This window comes from Schistocerca piceifrons, chromosome 10 (genome assembly GCF_021461385.2).
Source record: "Schistocerca piceifrons isolate TAMUIC-IGC-003096 chromosome 10, iqSchPice1.1, whole genome shotgun sequence".
Taxonomy (NCBI): Eukaryota; Metazoa; Arthropoda; class Insecta; order Orthoptera; family Acrididae; genus Schistocerca; species Schistocerca piceifrons.
In genome coordinates, this window is record NC_060147.1 from 6,970,272 (window position 1) to 6,989,796 (window position 19,525).

The window sequence follows — 19,525 nt, forward strand, 5'->3', positions numbered from 1 at the left end:
GATGCAGCGGCCGGAGATGGCGGTCGTGTGTGTGTGTGTGTGTGTGTGTGTGTGTGTGTGTGTGTGTGTGTGTGTGTGTGTGTGTTCACTCTTGTTTTCTGACCAAAGCTATGGCTGATAATTTAGTTGTGAGTGTGTGATTCTTTTCTACGGGCCGGTCTGTGGTTCAGCAATAACCTTAACGGTGAGTAGCTACCTATCCTCATTATTATTCTTCAGGGTGTATATGACCCGGGAGATCCGGGAAAAACCCGGGAATTTTTTCATCCAGGAGAAAACCGGGAAATACCCGGGAATTTTTAGAATTCCGGGATTTTTTTTGTTTTAGTTTTCAGTTAAATTTTTGTCATTTTGACTGGTAAGAAATAATATTCAAACAAAGGATATTACTGTATCCCGCTACTGCAGAATAATACTGCAGCAATAAACCATGAACGAGAGAAAAAAACTGAAATAAAACTTAACTTGAAAAGGACATGTGTCATGTACAACAACAAAACACAGTGCTCATACAAGCATCTGCCAGCAGCAAAATGTGTCAGAGGCTTTAGGAAGACTATGCAATGCTTCATAACAACAAATGAGTATGACGTTGCAACTGTTTCCATTAGATTCGTGTGGGCAGTTGCGTGCGGGCGCATGCGCAGTTGCGTTGCGTGTGTGTAGTACCTTCTCCCGCTTCTGGCTACTTAAGTGTGTCTGTTACCTATATATCAATAGCAGCAAAATGCTATTCGGAAAAATTTTACTGTCGCGCGCAAACTGCCATACTCACTAGGAGCGAATCGGGGTATCTGCCCCGGGCGGCAATTTCCGTCAAGCCTTAATTGCCTTGCAGAACAATGAAGTTATTTTTGTCTGTTTGCTAAAGAAAAGTGGTTTTTATTAATCTTTTCCACTGAGGCAGTCAATTTATTTGTAACGAAATGCTTAATTCCACACTATTGGCTAGTTTCAACTGTTCTCTGCATTTCAAAAGAGCATGTTTATGTCTTCTTGCAAGTATGGCATTATGCCATAATGAACCAAAACTGAAATACTACAGTACTGGTATGCCAAGAAAATTTACAACCGAATCTGGACATACGAATGTGCACTTTAAACCGAATTGTGCATGTTATTATGGTTCACGAAATTCCTATGCTCTTGGAATTTTCTCTGATGTCTTGTTTCTTTTATGGCGTAACGTAAGATCTTCTAATGTTTTACACGTACGAACATAGGGGCTTCTTGCGTCATCGTAGCTGCTTAAGCGGTGTGACGCCTGTAATTGGCGCTCTCTGGCAACTGCTGAAACGAACCTCTTTCTAACAGGTCGCAGGAAAATATTGCGAATGATTGAGAAAAGCATTACTTTCAAAGTAAATTTCCTTTTACCCAATATGAACTATGTGCGATGAATTTCTTTAATCACAGAGCGTTTGACTCTCATTTAAAAATCAGCTCTTTTTGAGGATGACCATTTAGAAAAATTTCGAGCCCAGAAGATCATACATTTATGTCTTTACTAAAAATTTTACTGGCACATTTGTGTGATGTATCTTAAAGTGTAATACGCGCAAAGAAGATCAATGTTATTACGTGAAAGTTAAGCTTCTCTTGCAGCTTATTAATCGTTGATACCAATATCGTATGTGAAAGCTTTGCTTTTCTTGTAGCAGCACTATGTATATTAATTTAAACCATTAACTTTTCCTATTTGTGTGTATGCGCTACTTAACAGTGATAATGCTATTGGCTGACGACATGACGTGTCCTTTGCTTTGAATACCTGCTGTATCGGCTGGCGAGATCGCGTCACTTGAACTACGACTGGCTTACAAAAGCGCGTTGCAATCTCTATAACTTGATAAGTTTTACAGTTCCGAGGAAAAGTATACTGTCACTTAACACAGAAAAAGTGTATTTTTAACCGGGAAATCCGGGAGAAACCCGGGAATTTTTTTTCCTTGTCCACGTATACACCCTGTTCTTGATTCTCAAGAGTATTTGAACAAGTTATTTGTTGCATGGATTGATCACTGTGGTCTCATTTCATCAAAATGCTGTCTGTGGCTCATGAATTGCTGGCCGCACGAGTGGATTTCCACGACGGGCCAAAAGCGGAGGCCACTTCTGTGGGTATCGATAATGGATCGGGCCTGCCTGTCTGAAGCCATTCAGGTCCCATTAATGTGCAGGCCCTGTCCATTGGATGTAGTCCGACTGATCTGCCCGCAGGTACAGGTCTGTTTGTGTGTGGCATAATGCAGTGGATTTTCACGATTTATCCGTGGACCCAGGACTGCGGTTCTCCTCAGCAGACCAGAGACGATAGGTGATAGATTTCTGGAATTGGCTGTCTCACTGCAAGTACATTGTGGCGTTTTATAGGTGTTTTATTTGTTCTAGTTCACTTTAGCACTTCAAATGTAGTTTATATGTTAGAAAATATGGATGATACGAAGAAGAAAATTGTAGCAGTTTGTATGCTATGTACTCGTGTTTCTCTAAAGAAATCTCTCACAGTAGCTGTAAAATAATAGATATAGCACAGTTGGTAATGACCACCACTAATGAACATAGTGGAACCAACATTTTATTGGCGGTCACCTACAGTGTTGGTTTACACGATTCTTCCTCACTTTATAAACTTCTTTAGAGAGGCGTGCTTTTTTGTGGTTATTTCTGAAATCGGTGAAGATATTTTAAATCCATTTTTTTTGTCACCAAATGTGTTTTGTTATATTGAAATAAAATAACATAAGTGGTCTTAATGACACAGATACACCATTTGGCTTGTTTTCTCCCTCTATAAACAGTTCATTATGGTGATATTAGTGCTTAATTCCTTAGAAAACACCACCTGCTTGCAAGTTCTTTTTTAGACATTTCCTCTTTTGCACTGTTGTTGCACATACCTTAGCTGCAAAGACAGTGTTAGCTTACAGCTTAATTTACCCTTGAGAGCTCGAAATTCATCAGGAAAAAATGCTCAACTTGTCTGGAATATCAGGGAATTTCACTTGGGGAAACTTCTGGCAATCCTTAAGACAGTCAGCCTATAATTAACTTTTGGTTAGCAACTGGTAAGTTTGGTTCATACTTGATGGAACGGAACAGTAAAATCGGTCCACAATGCATTTTAAATCAGCACTTGCACACAGGCTGTCAGCGAAACCGTAATCTCTCCAGGGAGTGGATTTCTCCACTATTAGCCGCGTGGTCTGAGGTGCCTTGCCAAGGTTCACGTGGGGAGGTTAGAGTGCTCCCTCGGGCACAGGTGTGTGCGTTGTCCTTAGCGTAAATAAATTTAAGTTGGATTAAGTAGTGTGTAAGCATACGGACCGATGACTTAAGCAGTCTGCTCCCATCGGAACTTTTCTCTGCTATTAAAGCTATTGTATGGTGTGGTTGATACAGTTTGATAACATAACCTGTTTGTCATGTTGAAAGGATACATCACTGCTTGGTGTGTGTATGCTATTGGAAAAGTGAATGATCTGTAGCAAAATTACTCTGAATATTTACTTTTGTCACACAGTTCATCTCCCCCTATAGTCTCTCAAATTTGTGTGTTTTCCAGTGAACCCAATTTTTTCAAATTTGTGTGTTTTCCAGTGAACCCAATTTTTCTGAAAAGTCCTGTATTTCCACACAATTTGCCAGTGCTTTGTAAATAAATAATGGCTGTAAGGGGATCCAGTGACAGTTACATTGTTTCGTTATGATTTCAGATTGATACTAGTGATCCGGAGAACTTGCTAAAGGTGTCAAAGAAGGGAAAGACTCTCATGTCCTTCGTGAGTGTCGACGGAAATCCCACTCGGGAGGAAACTGAGGAGCTGACGAAACTGTGGCAGACGGGGCTGTGGAACAGCCACATTCAGGCCGAGAGGTGAACTGATCCATCATAGCAATGCTGTCGCAATATTACAATATTTTAGTATTCTCATAAGTTTAGTTCAGCTGGTGATTAACTTGCCAAAATTACTGAAACACTTCACCACATCCAAGCGATGAAGTGGACACAATTAGATAAATAATACAAGATGAGCTAGGTTGTGGTTCTTTTGTAATAACTGTACACACTTCGGTCTCAATAGTTAATTACAAAGATAGTTAGAAACATCAATACAACCATTGTTACAGTGCGAACAGACTCGGACTATTGACAGTCACCACCACTACTACTACTACTACTACTACTACTATTGCTACTCCTACTCAGCGGCTCCTCTGATTTTAGATTAAATAGAGTCACTTTTTCTAGTTTACAGTATTTACTCTGCCATGGGACATTTAGCTTCATGCTTATGTTTTACTATTAATGTTTTTCCATGACATAACAGTGTACAAGGCAAAGGTCCCGAGTTCAAGTCTCGGTCCAGCACACAGTTTTAATCTGCCAGGAAGGTTCAGTGTACACATTGCTAAATTTTAAATTACATCAGTTTTCATTTTTGGAATGTAGGAGTTGTTCATGTGTTTCCAACGATTAACATTGATTGGAATATGTAACAGAGTTTGCTTCTAAATTAATGTTGAAATATAATTGACTTAATCCTTGAGTGGGCACGCAGTTTCTCGTAACATGGGCGGGTGTGCAGTGCACTTTGTATACATGTAAAGAGTAGTAGTCTTTATGTTACCCTGGTAAATGTGTATAATCTTAGTTTAACTAAGCAGTGATAAAATAAACTTACATAATATGAAGTAAACCCCGTTTTGCTTAACAGTAACAAAATAACCTGCATACTAGTGTTATTGCAAGGTAATAGCCCTCTCAAAATATTAAACAGTGCAGTTGCATCAGATCTCGGCCAGAAGCTTATTTGATTACCAATTATTTCGTAGACAGCTGTCTCATTGTGGGATTGTGCTGCTAGTTCAAAATCTGGATCATTTTCTTACATGGTGTACAGATTTTTTTCCTGCCTAGCTCATTTTATATTTTGTATTACTGCTGCTCAGTTTGACATATCACAACACAGTTTCACTGTGTTAGCTGAAGCACTAATGGAGAAATAGGTGTGGGCTTGCAATTGTGAAACAACAATGGAATCGTCCAGAACCATTTTATTTGCTGTCAGAGCACTTAGTACACAGGTGTGCCCACTCGAGGATTAAACAGTGGATTGCCCTATATATTTGTATATATTGAGGTAGTATTAATTTAGCTAGTTATTATGTTCAATTTTTAAATTAAGGTGAAATTGAGAATTACCAGTGCAAAACTAAAAGGAAAAACCAAAAGATTGTAGAGAAGAATTACGAATATGAAATATGAGATGCTTCACAATTTCTGTTGCAGGCTTCTGTGGGTTGTAGAGAGGACTTATAAGGTTACGGTCCAGTAAGACATGTTGAAACCTACCCTTAAATTTTTTATGGAGGAAGAAGACAACGAAAGAAATGCACTGCCAGAATTTTAGTTGTTAAGAGGCACTTCAAGTATTTTATTAAAAAAGTTGAAGTTACACATTTTTGCTGCACTAAGAACAGCTTATAACAGCAGTTTGTACAGCCCTGCCTGTCTAGCGCGCGACTCGGCAAATCACTCGCTCAGCGGAATTATCCAGACTTCACAGACACAAGTTTTAAGCACTTAATGCCTGGTTTACAGTGGAGCGAATGGAAGCAAACACAGTGCATGAGCCCCCCCAGGGGGTCCACAACTCTTTTGTGGATACGTGCGTAGCGAGCACGGGACCCCGAGCTAATGTGGCCCTCCTTCCTTTCTGGGCTGCATACCTTCCCTTTCTGTATCCTTCCCCATCCCCCATCTTGCCCCCCCCCCCCCCCCCCCCACCTCTGGCTCTTTCCTTCCCTTTCTCCCCCTCTGGGAGTATGGTTTGTGCCTACGTCCGGAGATGGACGCTTGAAACTGTAACAAATTCTTTGCTTTCTCCGCTTGCAAGTCTTCGTCCTTCGTCTGTCCTTCTCTTTTCCTTACCTCTTCTCTTTGCCCTTTTCTCCGCTGCGGTGTTTGAGACCCCTCTTCTTTCCTTTCCCTTTCTCTTTCTTCCTCCCTGTGCATGTCTGAAGGCCGACCCACGCATTTCCATGTGTAGCCGGTGACGGGGTAACGCCTAATTCCCCGCCCCGGGTAGACAGGTAGGACACGTACATACCCCCTGGTAACGGCCAGGCCCAGGGAGGGGTGATTACCCGAGCTGATACCTTCCGAAAGTGCCGATTGGTCCCTTCGTCCGTTTGTCGGGAGGTGTGACCTGAGGTGTGAACAATCACCTAAGGCGGGAGTGCCCTCAGAGAGGCCCCCCACAAGGGAGGAGCGCGCCATCGGAGACGCCGGTAATCATGGGGGATTCTTCCGCAATGGTTTCCTCACCTTCCACTATGTCTGCTCACAAGTGTAAGTTCACTGAGTCTCAGCCACAGGCAGTTCTTCCATCGTTGCCACAGTTCCTTGTTGTTTCTCGGTCTGACGAAGGTCACGACTTCTCCACGGTCAACCCTTTCATTATTCAGAAAGATGTCGACGCAATTGCAGGTCCTGTAAAGTCTTGTTCCAGATTACGGAATGGCACCTTGTTGTTAGAAACAGTCAGTGCCTTCCAGGCACAAAAATTGCTGCGTACCTCACTACTACACACCTTCCCTGTCCGGATTGAAGTGCACCGCACTTTAAATTCCTCGCGTGGGGTCGTTTATACACGCTCCCTTGACGGATTGTCTGACGAAGAAATTCAGCACTACTTGTCTGACCAGGGCGTAACGGCTGTTCGTAGAGTTATGAAAAGGGTTGACACGAACATCATTCCAACCCGCACTGTCTTCTTGACATTTGACAAAGTTCAACTCCCATCGAAAATCAAAGCAGGCCGTGAGATAATTTCCGTTCACCCTTACGTCCCAAACCCTACGCGTTGCTATCGGTGTCAGCGGTTCAATCACACCAGCCAGTCCTGTTCCAATCCGGCCAAATGTGTTACGTGTGGCAAGGATGCCCATGAGGGTGCTTGTCCACCTCCATCCCCTCGCTGCATCAACTGTATGGGTGACCACGCTGCTTCCTCTCGAGATTGCCCCATTTTTAAAGACGAAAAGCTCATCCAGGAAATCAGAGTGAAGGAAAAGGTGTTGACCTTTGCTGCTCGAAAATTATTCGCCAGTCGACAGCCCACCGTGCCTCAGACAGGAAAATACAGCACTGTCCTTGCTTCTCCTCGGCCAACAAAGGAGGTGGCCACACAGACTTGCAACCTCACCTTTAGTGCCACGGTCGTCAGATCGACCAGCACAAAGATCGCCCGTTCAACCTCACCACTTTTGCCTGCCCACTCTATGACTCACCCTTCATTGGGTTCTGCTAAATCTCGAGCCCAAAAGTCAGACACCAAGACTTCGAAAAAAGAACATACTCGTGAAGATTTTTTACGAACCCCAACTTCACAACCATCGGTTCCTCCTTCATCTAAACATCGTACTTCCAAGAAGGCTACAAAGACACCCAGTTCCTCTCCTTCTCCGCCAAGGCGTGTCCCATCTACAGCACCACCTGGCGGAAATCGCCCTCGGCCGTCTTCTGTGTCGCCGAGGCGCACTGCTGGCGGCTGATCAACCGGCCGATCGCTGGTGGCAAGAGCTGCTCCTGAAAACCCTATGGATCAGGATCTTCTGCCTTCGGCTGAATGCCATTCCATGCTGTCGGTCGCAAGCTCTGAGCAGTCGTTGAGTTGACGGCAACCTTGGTCACATTCCTTCATTTTATGTTCACCCTATGTCCGTTATCCACTGGAATATCCGCGGCATTCGAGCCAATTGGGATGAATTGTCGATCCTCTTACGATCCTACTCGCTGGTCATCTTCTGTCTTCAGGAAACAAAGCTGCGTCCCCATGACCGCTTTGTTCTCCCTCATTTTCAGTCCGTCCGATTTGATCTCCCCTCTGTTGAAGGCACTCCAGCCCATGGAGGACTCATGATTCTTCTCCATGATACTCTCCATTATCACCCAATCCCCTTAAACACTTCCTTCCAAGCTGTCGCTGCCCGTCTTTCCCTTTCTAGATGTACCTTTTCTCTTTGTACTGTATACATTCCATCGTCCACACCAATGGCACGAGCTGATCTCCTTCATCATCTTCTTGGTCAGCTTCCACCCCCCCCTCCCGTTTGCTGGTTGGGGACTTCAATGCCCACCACCAAGCGGATCTAGTTTGCCTCAACACTGGGGTCCCCACATTTTTGTCTGCCTCCACGACAAATTTCTCTCATTTGGACCTTTCGGTCGGTACTGTTCCACTAGCTCGGCGCTTAGAATGGTTCGCCCTTGATGATACACACTCGAGTGACCGCTTTCCATGTGTCCTTAGACTGCAGCCTCAACTGCCATATATGCGCCCGCGACGCTGGAAGTTTGCCCAAGCCGATTGGACACTTTTTTCGTCTCTAGCGACGTTCGATGACCATCACTTTCCTAGCGTCGACGGTGAGGTCACACATATTACCGACGTTATTCTTACAGCTGCAGAACGTTCAATACCACGCTCCTCCGAATTGCCCCGGCGCCCCCCAGTTCCTTGGTGGAACGAGGCATGCCGTGACGCAATACATGGGCGGCGACATGCTCTTCGCGTTTTCCGCCACCATCCTACTTTGGCCAACTGTATCCGCTATAAGCAGTTCCGTGCGCGATGCCTTTGCGTCATCCGCAATAGCAAGAAGGCAAGCTGGAAATTCTTTACTAGCTCATTTAACAACTTCACTCCCTCCTCAGAAGTTTGGAGTCGAATTCGACGGTTATCTGGCGCGCCTAGTTTCTCCCCGGTCTCTGGGCTCACTGTCGCGCGTGATACGGTAGTGGACCCCGTCGAAATTTCTAACTCCTTGGGTAAACACTTTGCTGCAATTTCGAGCACTTCAAATTACCCGCCAGCATTTCTCCCAAAGAAACGTGCAGCGGAAGTGCAACCTCTTGCTTTCTTCTTTCAAAATCGCGAAAGATATAATTCTGTTTTCTCCATGCAGGAACTCCAAAATGCACTCTATTCTTCTTGCTCCTCCGCCCCAGGACCGGATTGTATCCACATCCAAATGTTGCTGCATTTATCAACTCATAGTCTGCGTTACCTCCTTTGCATTTATAATCTAATTTGGACCGAAAGTACTTTTCCCAGACGATGGCGGGAAGCTATCGTCGGTGTGCTGCCGGTCTATAGTGTCCAACGGGCACAATATTTCGGCGATCATACATGTCGCCATCATCAGGTGAACTGACGGACTGAGCTCCTGTGAACGTGCCGGCACGGAGATCCGTACGCTATGGCTGCTCAGAGGGAACTGGGTTCGGTCGCGGCGGCGGCTGCTTTAAATACCCTTCGCCCGCGGCGCGCTCCCGCCGCCGTCCGCGCCACGGTCGCGCGGTGGAACAGATTGTGACGGCATCTGAGATGACGTCGGTGTGATGGCTCTGTCCGCCGTGGTTGTCACAACTATATGTTTGCTCGATTTACTCTTGATTAACCCAATCAATTGTGACGACCACGGCGGACAGAGCCATCACACCGACGTCATCTCAGACGCCGTCGCAATCTGTTCCACCGCGCAACCGTGGCGCGGACGGCGGTGGGAGCGCGCCGTGGGCGGAGAGTATTTAAATCAGCCGCCGCCGCGACCGAACCCAGTTCCCTCTGAGCAGCCGTAGCGTACGGTATCTGTGCCGGCACGTTCACAGGAGCTCAGTCTGTCAGTTCACCTGATGATGGCGACATGTATGATCGCCGAAATATTGTGCCCGTTGGACACTATGGACCGGCAGCACACCCGTGGATATTTTGATTATCAAATACGCTGGGAGAAACTTGAGAATCACATCTCCCCTCTAGCTATCGCCCCATTTCTCTCACGAGTAGTGTATGTAAGGTTTTGGAGCGTATGGTGAATTGCCGTTTAGCTTGGTGGCTGGAGTCCCACAGTCTTCTAACACCTGCCCAATGCGGTTTCTGAAAGCATCGTTCTGCAGTTGACCATCTTGTTTCTCTCTCCACTTATATCATGATCAATTTTCTCCGGAAACGCCAAACAGTAGCAATATTTTTTGATCTGGAGAGGGCATACGATACCTGTTGGAGGACAGGCATCCTCCGCACACTGTTCTCTTGGGGCTTTCGGGGTCGGCTGCCCCTTTTTCTTCGCGAATTTATGGCAGAGCGCACATTTAGTGTGCGGGTGAACACTACCCTCTCCCGTACTTTCTCCCAAGAAAACGGGGTACCCCCGGGCTCCGTGCTAAGTGTTGTACTGCTTGCCATTGCCATAAATCCAATTATGGACTGTTTCCTTCCCGATGTCTCAGGCTCCCTCTTTGTGGACGATTTTGCGATCTTCTACAGCTCTCAACGGACCAGCCTTCTTGAACGACGTCTTCAAGGATGTCTCGATCGCCTCTACTCTTGGAGCATCGAAACCGGCTTCCGTTTTTCTCCCAGTAAGACCGTTTGTGTTAATTTTTGGCGACGTAAGGAGTTTCTTCCGCCCTCCTTACATCTAGGTCCTGTCAACCTTCCGTTTTCAGACGTCGCTAAATTATTGGGTCTTATGTTTGACAGAAAACTGTGCTGGTCCTCCCACGTTTCCTATCTTTCGGCTCGCTGTCCATGATCCCTGAACACCCTCTGTGTCCTGAATGGTACCTCCTGGGGAGCGGACCGAATGGTCCTTCTCCGCCTCTATCGCACCTTGGTGCACTCGAAATTGGACTATGGAAGCATAGTTTACTCCTCTGCTCGGCCGTCTATTCTTCGGCGTCTCGACTCGATCCACCACCGTGGATTATGTTTAGTGTCTGGTGCTTTTTACACCAGGCCTGTGGAAAGCCTTTATGCTGAGACTGCTGAACCTCCGCTGTCCAATCGGCGAGCAGTCCTTCTGAGTCGTTATGCTAGCCATCTGTCTTCCATGCCTGCTAATCCGGCCCATGACATTTTTTTCGACACCTCCTTTGATGTAGGGTACGCAGGCCGCCCCTCCTCCCTACTACCACCGGGAGTACGCTTCCGTCAACTGCTCCATTCTCTTTCCTTTTGCTTTCCTAAAACCTTCTTGACAACTTGGGGTACAGCACCGCCTTGGCTCTGTCCCCGGATCTGCCTGCTCCGTGACCTTTGTCAATTTCCCAAGGATGGTATCCCTTCACTTGTTTATCGTCGGGCATTTGCTGCTCTATGTGCACAAATGAAGGAAGCCGCATTTATTTACACTGATGGCCGAAAACATCGTTAGGTGTAGGGAGTGCCTATATTCTTGGCGACACCCCAAATCAATTTCGGCTTCCCGACCAGTGTTCGGTTTATACTGCGGAGCTTTACGCTGTTCTCCAGGCTGTCCACTACATCCGCCGCCATCAGCGGATACAGTATGTTATCTGCTCAGATTCTCTCAGCTCTCTCCTCAGTCTCAAAGCTCTTTACTCTGTCCACCCTCTGGTCTACCGGATTCAAAACTGCCTGCGCTTTCTCCACCTGGGGGGCGTCTCGGTGGCGTTCCTCTGGCTCCCGGGACACGTTAGTATCTGTGGAAATGAGGCGGCCGATATAGCGGCCAAGGCTGCAGTCTCTCTTCTTTGGCCAGCTATTCAATCGATTCCCTTCACCGATCTACGGAGCGTTTTATGTCGTCGAGTTGTTCTTTTATGGCACGCACATTGGTCGACACTTCCCCATAATAAATTGCGGGACGTGAAAGCTCTTCCTTGTGCTTGGACCTCATCCTCCCGAACGCGTCGTCGGGAGGAGGTAATTTTAACTAGACTCCGGATAGGGCACTGTCTTTCTAGCCATCGACATCTTTTAAGCGGCGATCCTGCCCCGCTCTGTCCCCACTGCTCTCAGCTGTGGACGGTAAGACACCTTTTAATTGAGTGCCCCTATTATACTCCATTACGCGCCCGTTTACAGCTGTCGCCTGATATATCATCCATTTTAGCAGATGACACGCGCTCGGCCGATCGCGTTCTTGAGTTTATTATTTTTTTTTTGGGACAACCAACCCCTTTCTGTAGTGGATTTTTAAGCCTTCCTTCTGCTTTGTTTCTCCAATTTTTTGAGTTTCGTTCCCATTTCTGCTGGTTTCAATTTTCGGTTTTTACTGTTTCCTAAGTCACGGACCGGGTGCTAATGACCATAGCAGTTTTGCGCCCTTAAAAAAAAACAGCGCATGAGCATTTGCAGAAAATTCACTACCGTTTGCTTGTATATGGGCAGAATCGTTAATACTAGAGAGCGGAAGAGAACACGAGGTAGTGAACATTGCCTATGAACGCTGTTTTATTAGGTTTTAGTTTATGGAGCTAATATTGGGCATACAGGGTACAACACTTATCTCGTTAGAGCCACAATGCACAACTTTGCTATTCATTGAGGATTATTTTTCGAGGCAAGCACACTGTTCTTGACGGAGTATGCATAATGGCACGGCGAAGGAAGAATTCAAGTGTCTCAATTTGTATGGAAGCGTGACGTGCATGGAGGTCGTGCGCTTTACACGAAATTGCATCTCCATCTCTCCTTAGCACTGGTCCAAAGTTTTCCTTGTATGTCGGCTGCCATTTTTCCCTGGCTTTCTCATTACCATTGAGGGGAAATTTATAAACAGGACACCAATCACTGACATAGAGCATAATCTCAACACATGACACATCTAGTTAGTGTTCTGATAAAAGTGGCAAGCAGAGAAAATAAAATCATGGCAGTGTTTGACGCCACAGACGACTTCCATCAATGAGAACTTATAATTTGTTGAAATGAAATGTCTTGCAGTACTACATTTTATAACAATTCCTGTAGGCCACTCCTTATAATAATAAAGTTCGAAACATGGCTGTGTTGTCAGCAACCATTTACAAAGTAAAATTGAAGCAATAACAGCCCTCAGTGACAAAAGAGGTCTTTTGACCCAGGTTTCGGCACTGCTATGAGAGTTTATCAGAAGTAAACCACTCAAACGGGCCTATAACATAAGTACAAAAATTATAGGAAATTTTTTTTTATGTAAGTGTAAGACTGGCGAACAGCATAAGAAAGAAGCAGTACTTACATGTCACGTATAAAATAAGTACTGAGCGATACAGCTTTAGCCACAAAATTTTGAAAAAGGATACATGGAAGGAAGTCCACTATGGGCTGCTCACACATGTCGAGCCACGTTTGCTTTACCTAAAAATTTGCTTGATAGCCTAATTTCATAAATGGCTGCTAACACGTACCCTTCCATATCCTTACTCCAGGTCGGACTACAGTTTATCAAACACTGTTGACAATAGGCGATTGGTAGGGCCGTGGCCTTTTCAGGTTTCAGTCCAACCCTTCTGGGCAAAGCCTCCACTGGAAACCGTGGAAAAGCATGCCTGCAATTGCCAATGCGGGCACCTCTGTCTGTTGCCACCTGTGGCTCAACATGTGTAAACAGCCCGTAGTCACTTGTCTTCCATGCACTTTTTTTTTTTTTTTTTTTCCCAAAAGTTTGTGGCTAAAGCTTTATCGCTTGATACTTTTTCATATGTGACATGTAAGTACTGCTCCTTTCGTACACTGTTGGTCAGTACTTGCACTTATATGAAACAACTTTTTTTCCTTTAAATTTTGTACTTATGTTATAGGCCTGTTTGAATGTTTTACTTCTGATGAAGGCACTCATAGTAGTGCCGAAACCTTTGTCAAAAGACTTTTTTTTGCGACCGAGGGCTTATCATTACTGTAATTTTACCTTATAATAATGTTTGAATGTTGTACATGTGACTATCAGTTAAACATTTATTTGTTTGTTCCCTGCAGTCATCACAAAAATGTGAAGTGTCTATTGAATGACAAAAACAAACATTTTACTTGCACCAGGCACACCAGAGAGAGAGGAAAAATTGATGCAGTCAGCCACTTCTCAGTAACCACTAGTTTTATTTAGACAGAACTGGGATGGAGTCAGAGATGGTCCCAACCATTGTTCTGGATATTGCACTGCATACCATGTATACTTGATCAAATTAGTAAAGCATGATGAAGAAAACTGGTAATGCACAAATGACTGGAGCTTGAGGATACTGTTCTGCTGGTAAACCTGAAATGAGAGAGAGGTATCGGAAATTATGTTGTCTGATAATTTCCTGAAAAATGCTTTCCACTGTCGAAAACACTCTTTATCGAGAGTTTGAATTGTGTTAGTAGTTCCAGATGGAACCCAGACTAAATTTACAGATTTTGTGTCCTCCTCCACAACAACAGAGGCATTGTAAACAGTCTTCACGGGTTTGCCACCAGATCACGTACAAATTCCACAAAATTTCTTTGGAGCAACTGTTAGACATCTTCAGGTGTTTCAACCTCACTGGTGGCTAGGTACCTGAATTTGCACAATGTGATCCAGTGGCAAACCCGTGAAGACTATTTACAACATATCCGGTGGGAAAGCTTGAAAAGTCACAACAGAGGCATCGATATGTCCAAACCGTGAATCCAACAAAAGCAATGAATTAGTTTCTGCAGCTGGTAGGAAAACATTTCGAACATTTTGTTGAAAATAATTCTTTCCCATTTTTCCAGATTTTTATACGTCGATTACAAGATTTTTTGCAACTAAACAGTCCATTTTTTATTTTTGGTCCTGATTTGCCTTGTGGTTTTTGAAGACAGATATACAGCTGTGAAAACAGTAAACCACTCATACTTTTCACTGGCATTATTGCCTATGGATGTGTCATTGCATTCATCGATTGGGCAACTGTCTCCATCTATTTTTCACCCTGAAATGATAAAGTGCAGTGTGCATGCAGTTCTTTCACAAAACCTGACTGATCAGCATTATAAACAGCAGTTGCGGGGATTAGAGCAAGTTTCATCTTTACATTGGGTGTGAATTTCTCTATAGCATTGTCTATCACTGGCAGCTGCTCTACACGTTTACGTGACATAAACTCGGTAATTTTGCGACTTACCATTTTGTGCAATTTCTCGAACCTGTACAGCCACATCAATGAAGCCTGGAAGTTAGCAGTGTTCATGTCAGATGCAATTCAGAGGGCGCAGTCTCGTAGATCTCTATTGGTAACGGTGCATAGCTTCTCACGAGCAGTTCTAAATCTTTCAAACATTTTGCTGATTAGATGGTTTCGGGTTTCTGTTTGGCGCTTGCTTCTTACTTCATGTAATTCATTCTACGATTTGTACAGTTCACTTCAAGCATTTTTCCCTCATTCGTTTAACCAATATTTCTCTGCCTTTTCTTTGATGCTGAAAGCTGTTATAGTACGTATCGTTTTTAGCTTGGAAGGTACTCTTCTTCAGAACTTTTACTGGTTCAACTGACGTCATCCGAACCACAATTCCTGGAGTCGTAACAGTTATTTCCTATTTCTTCTAACGTATCCACGATTTCAAACGAAATGTCAGTATCATTCAAATGAATGTCAAGGAAATCGACTAACAAATGTCATGCTTATGACCTAAGGAGGAGTAGGTGATTTCGGCTGGAAACCACATTCTTCATATTTCATCATTGCTGGATTGAGAACGTTAATTGGATTCCACATTACTGTGAAACTGGAAGAAAAAACGGAACTATCAGCAGGCGTGCTTTACGAAAGCACAATAAATATTAATTCAGCTTTATCTGTGTTGTCGATACCTACCAATACTGCAAAAAGCAACAAATAATTTGTAATAGATGTTACTCAAGTGCTTAATTTGAGAGAATAGTAACTGTGTACTGTAGTGTCAGAGAAACTATCAACAAAGGGTTACCTGAAACACTCTTGACAAATTACAATTGGGTTGTGTCATGTTTCTTGTTTACAAATGTCACTGACCGTGTGTGTGTGTGTGTGTGTGTGTGTGTGTGTGTGTGTGTGTGTGTGTGTGTGCAACCGCTCGTTCCTCCACCTGGGCTGCTACGAATTTGGCAATTTTCAGCTGTTTTTTTAATATTTGCAGTGCTTCATAGCAGCTAAAATTTTGAGACTGCAATTTTTTTTATTCGTTCTTCCTGTGTAAAAAATTTCAGAGTAGGTTCTGACACGTCTTATTGGACCATTCCTTTATTAGAAGATACGTGTGTAATTCTGATAAGGATTCTGTATCTGATAATATATCGTTTGGATGTAGAATAAGTTTGAAGATTGAGTCAGTTTCAGAACTCCCGCTTCACGATGCGCACACAGCAGAGGCGGTGAGCTGTGAGCCGTATGCTTTGCAGGAGCTGCTCGGTGTGGTGGCCCTGCTGTTCACTGCACAAGGCGTACCTGCAACACAGTCTTTCCTACGCTCTGACCGTGAATACTGGTGCTCGTCCATCGCGCACCGCGTTATACCCTCCTTGTGAACTTACCGATGTGCACCTCTACTGTGCAACATACTGTGAAGTGGGAGATTCGAAAGTTATAAGTTTCCTCTACGACCCCTATAAACCTTTAACCCTTTTGCTGCTATGCACAAATGTACAGGCCCCGTTATGCCTTTTCCCAGGGGTTGTGGACGTGTGTACGCACGCCGCTCGGGTTTTCCTAGAGTGCTGTGAGTGTCCGGAAAGTGCCCAAAGGCACCGACCTCTCACAACTCCGGACGAGCTACTTATGTATCTCAGTGAATAAAAATGTTTAGAGTGTTTGTTGTACAATTTATGTGCCTCATTGTGTGACATCATTTGCAGGAAACCACTAGAATTGTGTGAGATGTGACAATTTTCACGATTACACAATTCGCGATGCACTAAGATACGAATGAGCGCATCCCGTGGAACTGTCCTTCAGATATAAGACCGTATAACTTGAGAATGAAATGAGATGTCCTTCTGGTCTCAGTTTTAAATTTTGGTATCTTATCTACATTTCATTCACTGCAATGTATGAATGTAAATCGACCGTACACAAATCTTATGCAATCCGTTTTATGTCTGCAAAATCTTTACGATATCTTGCACTGTTTTACTTAATTTTATGCAGCACAGTAACTGTGGCATATAGAAAGAAGAAATTTGGTCCTTCCTCGAGAGATGATGTTGGACTGTAAGATGTGCAAAAATAAATTTTTTTCACACGATAGTTTCCTTAAAAATGGACAATAAGTACTTAATATCGGCCAGAATGCCATCTCTCAGCATAGGCACCGGGATTTGGTAAGCAGTACAGCCGTAACAAAAGCAGCCCTCGGCAAGGAATGCAAAGAATATGCCTGTAGCAGTGGAAGGGTTAATAGTAATTGTGAAACACCTGGTATGTGTGTACCCGGTCGTATATTAGTTTCACATATTGTAATTTGCAGTACTGCTCGAACTGGCTGTTATGTAGAAACACTAGTGCCTGCCACATATTGTTATTTTTTGTCAGTAATTTTATTTGTCGCACAGGTATATTGTGGATGATGACAGAGCAATCTTCATGTTCAAAGACGGATCTCAAGCGTGGGATGCAAAGGAATTCCTAACAGATCAAGAACGATGTAAATCAGTTGTAATTGAGAGTAAGACCTACTACGGAAAGCATTCGGCTGAGGTGAGTGTGTCTTCAGCTTGTTTTGGAAACAGCTGTCTCCATATTACCTGCATTTACTAACAAAAGTACGATTGTAAGGGGGTGTCGAGCAAAATTTGTGACTGTATTGAGGATTTCTTGGTAGGGGGGCACGTGTGTTATCTCGACAGGAGAGCTGTTAGACAGATGTGCCCGCTCTGGACTGTGACCCTTCTGGTTCATGACCTGAAAAATAATATTGGAAATAAATTGGGCTCTTAGCAGTTGATGCAATTATCTGTAATGAAGTACTGTTTGAAACACGCTGCAGAAATGTTATGTCAAATCTTGATAAGATTTTAAGATGGTGCGAAGACTGACAAGTGGGTTTTAATCAGAAACATAAAATTTTGTTCTTCACAAAACGAAATGCTGTATTCTATGCCTAACTGGGTCACATTCATCACACATCACTGGTCAGAGCTGAGGACTCGTATCGAATTTTCCTCTTTATCCAACTATCTTACCGGTGGACTGACAAACTGAAAAAAAAGTACATGGGATTAACAATTTGTAAGGATATGAAATGGAATGATAACATATGGGTAAGGCAGGTGCCACACTTTGTTCTTTAGTAGGGTACTGGGAAAATGCAATTGATTTACAACAGAGATTGCTTACAAATCACTTGTGCAACCCATCCTAGATGAATGCTCTATTGTGTAGGGCCCATACCAAATAGAAATTACATCGGATAGTGAATGTGCAAGATGCGTTCAAAAAGTAATAATTATTTTGTAATTTAACTTATCTTATTAGTCCTCTTTGTCTGATTTTGTTTTTATTGTGTTGGTAAACGTGTGTGTGAACAGTATCTGTTCAGTGTTAGCTATATTGGATATCTATTGTTGTCAACTATCAAAAGGTTACACCTGTTTTGGTAGTATTGACAATTGTTTGTTTTGTATAACTTTGGATGAGAGAATTTGTATTATATTTAAATGCAAAAACACTAAATATTGATTTTGGTGAGAGTGCGACAAATAAAAAAGGTTCCTGAGTATTACAAGCATTTTTTAAGAAGGCTGTGAAGACATTTACAATGACAAACAACCTGGGCACCCCAGCATAATTTTCTAAAAAAATTGTCAAATTTCAAGTTCCGGGTTCATCAGGAGTTGCTAGATGAAGTAGACAACAATGCTTAACTAGTGAAACGTGCCATAATAAATGTTGAAATGTGAGTTTGTTGATATGACATTGAAACTAAGGTTCAATTTCTCCAGTTGAAGTGATTTTGGATTGTCGGTGAGAAGGAAACTTGACAGATGCAGTCAAATTTGAAACATATGCTCACTGTATTCCTTGAGCATAATAGCATAGGGCACCAAGAGTTCTTGCCACAAGTCTGAAAAATGATCAATAAGCTGCCCTACTTCAAACTTAAATATAGTTTGAGAAATGGGTGCTACTGCCTTAGGATATTGATGTCGAGGCACTGATCTTCAAATCCAGTAAGTGTGAAGAAAATTGAAGGGGCTATTTTAAACATGGCTGACAGCAGCAACTGTAAATAAATAAATTTTCAATATGTAAAGTTTACAGCCAACTGTAGATAAATTAATTTTTTTTCTTCCCCCCCTTTCCTTTATGGACTCTGTATATTCTTACTGTTTGTATGCCACAAGGCACTGCATACCACATTCTGTTTTGTAAAGTTTATATAAAGCATATTTCCCCCTTTCTACTTGTTGTAACATCTTGATAAAAAGATCCTGCTACAGTATGTTACTTATTCTCAGCATGTATTTGTAATTAATCACTTTGCTACTTTTTATCATAATCATTTTTATAAAAATTATTTTATTCCTCTTGCCTCTTCCATTAAGCCTGTTTTTATACCACCTACAATTATTTTGTTCAAAACATCTAAATCTGTCTCATACTGATATATTTCTGTAACAGTTACGTATTTCATACAGTGAGCATTTATCACGCTAGTAGCACCCAGTAAGTGGTGCACTCTACACTGTGTTTTCCTGCCATTGTAACTAGTTGCCAACCTTTCTGTGTAATGTCTGCTCTTTC

The 19,525-nt window shown here is 43.3% G+C and overlaps 1 protein-coding gene across 1 annotated transcript in view; it reads left to right on the forward strand.

The window, feature by feature from the left end:
* LOC124718877 (LDLR chaperone boca) overlaps window positions 1-19,525 on the forward strand; it is a 39,224-nt gene that overhangs the window by 11,755 nt on the left and 7,944 nt on the right. Inside the window, exons 3-4 of the mRNA XM_047244515.1 lie at window positions 3,717-3,877; window positions 17,335-17,479. Coding sequence (XP_047100471.1) covers window positions 3,717-3,877; window positions 17,335-17,479 — 306 coding nt within the window. The remainder of the gene's footprint in view (window positions 1-3,716; window positions 3,878-17,334; window positions 17,480-19,525) is intronic.